This window comes from Bacillus rossius, chromosome 8, assembly GCF_032445375.1.
Source record: "Bacillus rossius redtenbacheri isolate Brsri chromosome 8, Brsri_v3, whole genome shotgun sequence".
NCBI lineage: Eukaryota > Metazoa > Arthropoda > Insecta > Phasmatodea > Bacillidae > Bacillus > Bacillus rossius.
Window position 1 is genome coordinate 24051603 of NC_086336.1, and position 8069 is coordinate 24059671.

General features: G+C 58.3%; 1 protein-coding gene across 1 annotated transcript; it reads left to right on the plus strand.

Annotated features, from left to right (window-relative positions):
• Positions 1–506: 506 nt before the first annotated feature.
• Positions 507–5785, plus strand: LOC134535266 (uncharacterized). Its single transcript, XM_063374339.1, has 4 exons — positions 507–1182; positions 3103–3199; positions 4711–4909; positions 5750–5785. The coding sequence occupies exons 1-4, from the start codon at positions 507–509 to the stop codon at positions 5783–5785; spliced, it is 1008 nt and encodes a 335-aa protein (XP_063230409.1).
• Positions 5786–8069: the final 2284 nt, after the last annotated feature.

Genomic DNA, 8069 nt, shown 5'->3' on the forward strand with positions numbered 1-8069 from the left:
GACACGGAGGAGTTCGTGGCCCTCGCCCGCATGATCGAACGTGACATGTCGCAGTGGAGGACGGCACTCAGGGGCGTGGGAGTTCCCCGGGTCCGCTCGGGGCCGCGGGGAGCAATCGTCACAGAGGTCACGGACAGTAACATGGCCGTGGTGTGCTACGCCGATGGCGCGGGACCGCGCAAGATGACAGACCGTGGTAGCATCAGGGGACGCCCGGAGACAGCTGCAGCAGGAGGAGGACGTCACGAGCGGACAGAAACGCGAGAGAGAGACGAGCGTCCGCCGCGATGCCGTTTTTGCCCGGAGACATACCATTGGCATCGCCTGTGCCCCACCAGAGCCGCGTGGGAGGAAACGCGCGAAGGCAACATGTCGCGGGAGGGAAACGCAGGACCGGGGGCGGAAGGACAAATGGGTGCCGCTCCCCGGCCCGCCAGCCACCGGCAGACCCAGTAACCGACAGGACTCGTCGGCCGCCGCCGGCGCCTACCACACCAACATCGGGCATGCCGCCAGGAAGCAAGGGGCAGCAGGACTGCTCCTCGTCAGCTGTCCCCACGCCGGGGCAACTTCAGGGACAGCCGAATGCCGTCTCCACCACCGCGGTCCTGAGGCCGGTTATACCAAGGCCGGACCAGCCGCACCGTCGACATGCCGTCGACGGGGTGGGCAACCGGAGCATCAGCACAGGCATCCCGCCGGCCGTTCCCGTGCAGGGACAACTGGATGCTGCCAGAACCACAGCGGCCCCGACGGAGGTTTTTCCGGGGCCGGACCAGCCGCCTCGTCGACATGCCGTCGACGGGGTGGGCAACCGGAGCATCAGCACAGGCATCCCGCCGGCCGTTCCCGTGCAGGGACAACTGGATGCCGCCAGAACCACAGCGGCCCCGACGGAGGTGTTTCCGGGGCCGGACCAGCCGCCTCGTCGACATGCCATCGACGGGGTGGGCAACCGGAGCATCAGCACAGGCATCCCGCCGGCCGTTCCCGTGCAGGGACAACTGGATGCCGCCAGAACCACAGCGGCCCCGACGGAGGTGTTTCCAGGGCCGGACCGGCCGCCTTGTCGACCTGTCGCCGACAAGGCGGACCACTGGAACGTCAACACGGCAGCGCCAGAGCGAGCCGCGGACCTCGCCGCGAGTTCCCCACGCCCGTCCGGCCAGGAGGCCGGGGGCGGTGGGGGATGGACGACTGCACAGCTGGGGCAGGTCGGCCCCGAGGAGCCGGAGCTGCTGCGAATTCCCAACCACGCTAACGGGCGGGAGATGCTGGCCCTGGTGGACATCGCCGCCAGCCGAACCTACATCATGGCCCACCTGGTGAGAGCGGAAGCAGTGACACCGCAGAGGGAGCTGGTGCAGCTGGCCACCAGGGACGCCGTCGTCGCAGCAGGGGTCATCACTCAGGTAACATTGAGCATTGTTGGTCACGTTAGCCACGTCGAGGCCTGGGTGGTCCCCGAGCTCCGCGATAGGCTGATTCTGGGGGTCCTGTGGCTGTACGAGGTCGATGCCACCGTGGAAGTAAGAGCTGGCCGAATGCACTTCGGCACCCGGGGGCGCTGGACGGTGTACGGCGTGCACCAGGTTCCCCCCAGTCCCCCTCAGTCAGTCATCCGCCTAGAGGACCTTCAGCACGGTGTTCCAGAGGAGTACGTCGACGTCATCAACAATGTCCTTGCCTCTCAGGCACAGGTATTTGCGGCCGCGGACCGGCTACGACGGACGAACGTGACTGAGCACCGGATACCGATGGTACCGCACCGCCCCCCCTTTGAGAAGGTATACGGATTTGGCATCCGAGAACGGGGGGCCATACAGACTCAAATTGACGAGATGTTACGTGACGGGGTAGTTGAACCCAGCACCTCCCCGTATAACTCGCGGGTGGTGCTGGCCACCAAGAAAGACGGAAGTCTACGCTTTTGCGTGAACTTCAAGGCGGTAAACAAACTGACCATTCCCGCCCCGCCCCCGCAGATCAACATCACAGACGCTCTGGCAGGACTGGGGGACGCCACTATTTTCACGACACTTGACTTGAAGTCGGGCTACTGGCAGGTGCCGGTATGCCTGGAGGACCGCCCTAAGACGGCATTTACGGCACCAGACGGCCGACGTTACCAGTTCTGCGCCATGCCGTTTGGTCTCATGGACGCCCCTGCCACGTTCCAGGCACTGATGGTACGTGTTCTGGATGGGTACATTGGCGAATTCGCCAGTGCCTATATGGACGACGTTATCATCTGGTCCAGGACGTGGGAGGAACACGCGCACCATCTGGCACTGGTGCTGGAACGTATGGCTAGACACGGACTGATGTGCGCCCCAAAGAAATGCCACATTGGGGCCACGGAAATCGAGTTACTGGGACACATAGTGACGGCGGAGGGGTGCCGCCCCCGACCTGAGCAGTTGAAGCTGATTGAGGGAAAGGGGGCACCGAAGACCAGGAAGTAGCTCCAGAAGCTGCTGGGGCTGCTCAACTGGCTGCGGTCCTTCGTCCCCGACTTCGCCACGGCGACGGCCCCAATGACGGACCTACTGTCGCCGAAGACTAAGTTCCGGTGGACCCCCGCCGCGGACGAGGCCTTGCGACAAGTAAAGCACCGGTTCAGGAACTGTCACACGCTCTCACGCCTGGTGGCCAGCCGCCTCATCTTCATCCAGACAGATGCGAGTCAGGAGGGGATGGGGGCGGTGTTGTACCAGATGGATGACCGGGGCGAGAGGTGTGTGATCGAGTACACCAGCGCCAAGTTTGGGCAGGCTGAGCGGAGGTATCACGTGAATGAGCAGGAGTGCCTTGCGGTGGTCTGGGCCCTGCAGAGGTTCCGTCACCACGTCGAGGGGCGCTCATTCACGCTGAGAACCGACAGCCAATGCCTCCGCTGGTTAGACTCCGCTCAGGGCCAGAAGTCTAAGTTCACTCGGTGGGCCATGCTGATTCAGGAATTCTCGTTCACGGTCGAACACGTTCCTGGACGTGAAAATCAGCTGGCCGACGAGTTGTCCCGGAATCTGGATCCTGAGAATGAGTTCCATGACGACCAGGGCTGGGAGGAAGTGCTCCTCCCTGAGCGTGAATGCGGGGTAGAGGACTCGGTGCCGCAACCGTGTGCGTTGTACGCGCTGACAAACTCCACTGCTCCTGCGCCCGACGCGCGACCAGAGACGATGACTGACCTGCTCGCGTGGGTCCACGCGGCGCAGCTCCGGGACCCCGACACCCAGACACGACTGACAGAGTGTGGGGAAGGGGTGGTACCGGGCTGCCGAAGTCTGAACGGGGTACTCCAGACCAGGGGGGCTCACAGGACGAGCGGGTGGCGGACCCACGTGCCGCCCGAGGCGAGGCACTGGGTCATGAGCTACCTGCATGACCACCCCCTGGCGGGACACCCGGGTGCGGAGCAGACGCTGCATGAGGTCAAACGGACGTTCTGCTGGCCTGGCGACGCGGCGGAAGTGAGACGCTACGTGCGGGCCTGCCTGCGTTGCCAGGAGCGGAAGTCCAGGCGACCCGACGGCAGGGAGCAGCAGGTCCCACATCGGCCCCGGGATCCCTTCCACACTGTGGCGGTGGTCATCATGGGGCCGTACCCTCGCACGTCCCGTGGTCGGCGATTCATTGTTGTGGTCACGGACGTATTCACCCGCTGGGCGGAGGCGTTCGCAGTACCAAACGTGAAGGCCGGCACCGTGATTGCCCTGCTCGAGCGCGAGTTCTTCCCGCGATACGGGTACCCCGCGGTCCTGCTGACGGACAACAGGGTGCAGTTCACGGGGAGAAGCTGGCGAATGTCCTGCGCGGGGTGGGGGTTGGAGCATCACACGACGCCCACCTACCATCCGCGCGCGAATCCGACCGAGAGGCAGAATCAGGACATTAAAACTCAGCTGCGCATCCGGTTGGATGAGGACCACACCAAGTGGGATCTGCACCTGCTGACGCTGCTGTTTTGCCTGCGCCGTCGGACGAACGCGGTCACGGGCCATTCCCCTGCTGAACTGGTGCAGGGCCGAAACCTCGCCCTACCCGGGGAAGCGCGTACCACCCCCGACTCGCACGACATGACCGCGCACGATATGCGCGAAGATGCCCGACGTCGCCAAGCTGACTACCTGACGAGACGCACGCCACAGACGCACCAACCCCCAGAACGTTTGGAGCCTGGCCAGCAGGTGCTTGTCAAGTGTCACCACCTGTCGGCTGGCGAGAGGGGTTTTTGCGCCAGTCTGGCCCCTAAATGGTCAGGACCGCAGGAGATAGTGGACAGACTGGGGACCACCTCGTACCTCGTGCGTCACGCCGACGGACGGACGACTAAGGTATACAGGGACGACATTCGACTGATAGGAAACCCGCACGACGAGTACGACCACGACGACCGCGGACCAGTAGTCGGTGACGGGGCCGAGGATGACGACACCGAAGGTGAACTGGCTGACCTCGGCGACCCTGTGGTAGCACTACCGGAGCCGGACCAGGGACGTCGACGGGGACACGCCCATCCCAGGTCACAGCGGGGGGTTGGCAGGAGCGTTGACGGGGACGACGACACGTGGGACAGGACAGGGCCAATGACAACGTCGCTGTAGGAGTCCTGGTCGACCTCGGTGACCCTGTGGCGACGCCACCGGAGCCGGACCAGGGATGTCGACGGGGACACGCCCACCCCAGGTTACAGCGGGGGGTTGGCAGGAGCGTTGACGGGGACGACGACATGTGGGACAGGACGTACGGGGACAGCCACGACGGTAGCGGACCAGTGGTCCAGGACAGGGCCAATGACAACGTCGCCGTAGGAGTCCTGGTCGACCTCGGTGACCCCGTGGCGACGCCACCGGAGCTGGTTCAGGGACGTCGATGGGGACACGCCCACCCCAGGTCACAGCAGCGAGTGGGCTGGAGCGTTGACGGGGAAAATGACACCTGGAGCACGACACCCGAACGGGCCCGCACGACGACACCGACTCAGTCCCCTACAGGAGAACGGAAAAGGGGGACGGCGGTTGGCGACTGACAAGAGAGGGCGGGGAAAGGACGCCCGTCAGACGGGGCGGAAGGGGTCCGCGTGGCGCAAGCATGGCAGAGCTGGAGCGCTTCGTGGACCGGGTGCTCCCGCCTGAGGACGTCAATGCCTACGCCGACGACACTGACAGACCGCTCATCGAGGACGTGACGCATGACGACACTGCACAGGGCGACCTGGTCGACCTGAGTGAACCAGTGGTGACGTTGCCGGAGCCTACCCAGAGACGTGGACGGAGATACGTCCATCCCTGGGAACGGCGGGTGACGAGGACGGACGTGAGCAAGGACGTGACAGACGGGGTAACGGTCCGGCTCCTCAGTGGGGAGGGCGATGTCGACAGGGCCCAGCCGGTGGTCCTGGACTTGCCTTCCGGGGAGCCGATGACGACCGCTCACGCGGGGAGGGAACCGGAGTTGCGTCGGTCCACGCGTGAGAAGAGGGCCCCTCATTACCTCCGGGATTATGAGTGAGGGGGTCAGCACAGACCCCGAGAGGGGAGACGGACGACCGACGGGGGGCTACGCTGCAGCGTGATGCAGCTCCTGCCTAAGTTTGCCCGACCCAGACGGATTGACGTAACGGACTCTGACGATCAGACACGTAGCCGGACGCGGACGCAGTTTCCGTCTAGGTCGGCGTCGGGGGCCAGGACGGCCTCGGGGAGGGGGGGCATATGACGACAGTCGTCGTACCTCCCGGGTTCAGAGGCCGTACCTGGCCACCGACGGGGGCCTGAGGTAGTGTGTTTCCCCAGTGCTACATCAGTGAAGTGCGACGGCCAGGGACGCACCCGCGTGCGCCCTAGCATGCCAGTGAGGTTTTCTCTGTGTAATTGTAATTCTGTGTGTATATATTCTCAAACGATCAAGGGTCTTAAAAGTATGTAAATAACTTTATTTATTTATTAATTCTTGTGTAAATTCGTTGCTGATTAATGTCTCGTTTAAGTAGTATAAATAATTTTGTAACTTTTCTGAAGGGTTTCGCCGTGTTAATATGTAACCACAGCCTGGCGCGCCGCGGGACGGGACCTCTCCCATGCCGGCCGATTTCCCCTCCCCTCCACACGGCCCGCGGGCGTGGCCCGCGGGCGGGCGGGGAGAGTCAGTCGTGTCCTGGTCTCGAGCGGAGACAGACGTGGACGCCGCTCCGCGAGGCGCGTACCTTGCGCTCGTGGCTAGTCGTTCGTTCAGTTTACAGATTGCCGCGGCAGCTGAGCTGCCTCCGCGAACCATCAACGTGCTTGATTACGAGTTTTTCGGGAGACGTGTCCAGCTGAGAGTTTCTGGAGCGCGAACGTGTTATTACGGGTTTCTGAACCTTCACCGCCTTAAGAGACATTAAGTAACGGGCCGCGTACGTACAGCGCTTCGTCGCCGTGTCATCTCAACGGGGTCAGTTTTGCATTGAGAACTTTTCGATTCGTGTTGAAACGTATTCGCGAACAGTATGGTTTTCGGAGAGTCCGGGTCACCGCGGGTAGGGCGCTTGTTCCGCGACGGTTCCGCCAGGCTGCGGCAGGCTTTAAGACGTTAATAAAAATAGGCTCGTGAAAGTGTCAATGCCGTGTTCTTCTTGCGACAGCCTACCAACAGTCCTCTCCACCTCACTTTCCCTCTAGGTCCCGCATTTCCTGGTCCCGGCCACGTCGGCCTGGACCCACACCTCTCCGACGGGAGCAGTACGGGCTTAACTGGACAATTACATGAACGGGAAATCAGGGGCCAGAAGCCGAGGGACGTCACACTAAAATGTTTAGCTTGTATTGGCTATACAATATTTAATCAGTGGTTGCAGATATATTTTATGGTAAGATGTATTCAAGCAAAGTATTATATTTGCTATGTTGTGCCATAGTAACCGATGTAATTGACGGGTGTTAAGATTTTCTGTTGTCGTTTTTTCTTGAGAACCTGCATGTAGGGTAAAACAGGGTACACAGGTAATGGGTAAAACGGGGTAGTACCCCGTTCTGCCCAACCAGTTTCCTGTTTTAACCATCTTTTTGATCAATTGTGCAAATGACTTTTAAAATTAAAAACAGTTTTGTTATGTATACTAAATGTTATACAGAGTTAACTACAGTACATTTATACAGTCACCCAAAATTCTTGTATGGGTGAGAGAAAAATTGTAAACGTAAAAATGTTGTAGGCCCATGTAATTAAATTGTAATTTGTTTTTATAATGTTTTCTATTTTTATAAATAAAGTGAATATGCTATTTATTAAATATTAATGCAATGCAACGCTTGAAAGAGTATGTATATATAAATATATATATTTTTTGATAAACACAAGAACGAACTAGCTGAGAGACATTATTAACTTAACAAAATTACTTATGAAGTTCATGAGTTTTCATTGTAATAGATTAAACATTTTCTTTTCTATTTTAACAGGTATAACGATGGGTAGAAATTATACCAGAAAGACTAAGAGGATGTCCTGGCCAGAGGATAGTATGGAAATAGCTGTCAGTGAAGTCATAGGCGGTATGATGGGATATACGAAAGCTGCAAATACATATTGTGTTCCACAAAGTACACTGGAAACAAGAGTTAAAAAGGCCCGAATTTCAGGCTCTTTAACCAATGCGGGGAAAAAAGGTGTGTTAAAATTTGGTACAAATTCAATTATAAAATACATATAATTGCAGCTTTATGAATGTTTTTTTAAATACCTTCTTGCATAACATCCTTGTTTTACTAACAAGGGTAGTAGGTATTGATGGCTAGGGCGCCGGTGCTGTAGATTTATACATTCAAAACTTTTATTAGGGTTCGCTGAGAGCATGGGAAGAAAACTAGGGGCTAACGCATTCAACATTTTTGACAAAGCATAAACATTTATAAAAATTGCAGTTACTTTATATTTTGAGGAATGTTTCTTACGGTTATGGGACGTATTTGTTTGCAGGAATGGGAAAGTTGCCTGTGTTCACATCAGCTCAAGAGAAAGAACTTGTCGATCATATTGTGGAAATGGAAAACCGATTGTTTGGTATTACTATGAATGAACTGCGT

Excerpts from the sequence above, each read along its gene's own strand:
- LOC134535266 (XM_063374339.1), top strand. The coding sequence starts at position 507 with ATGCCGCCAGGAAGCAAGGGGCAGCAGGACTGCTCCTCGTCAGCTGTC. Across the intron at positions 1,183-3,102 it reads CGGCCAGGAGGCCGGGGGCG|AGGACTCGGTGCCGCAACCG; the intron begins GTGGGGGATGGA and ends AATGCGGGGTAG. Across the intron at positions 4,910-5,749 it reads ACCCCAGGTCACAGCAGCGA|AGGCCGTACCTGGCCACCGA; the intron begins GTGGGCTGGAGC and ends TCCCGGGTTCAG.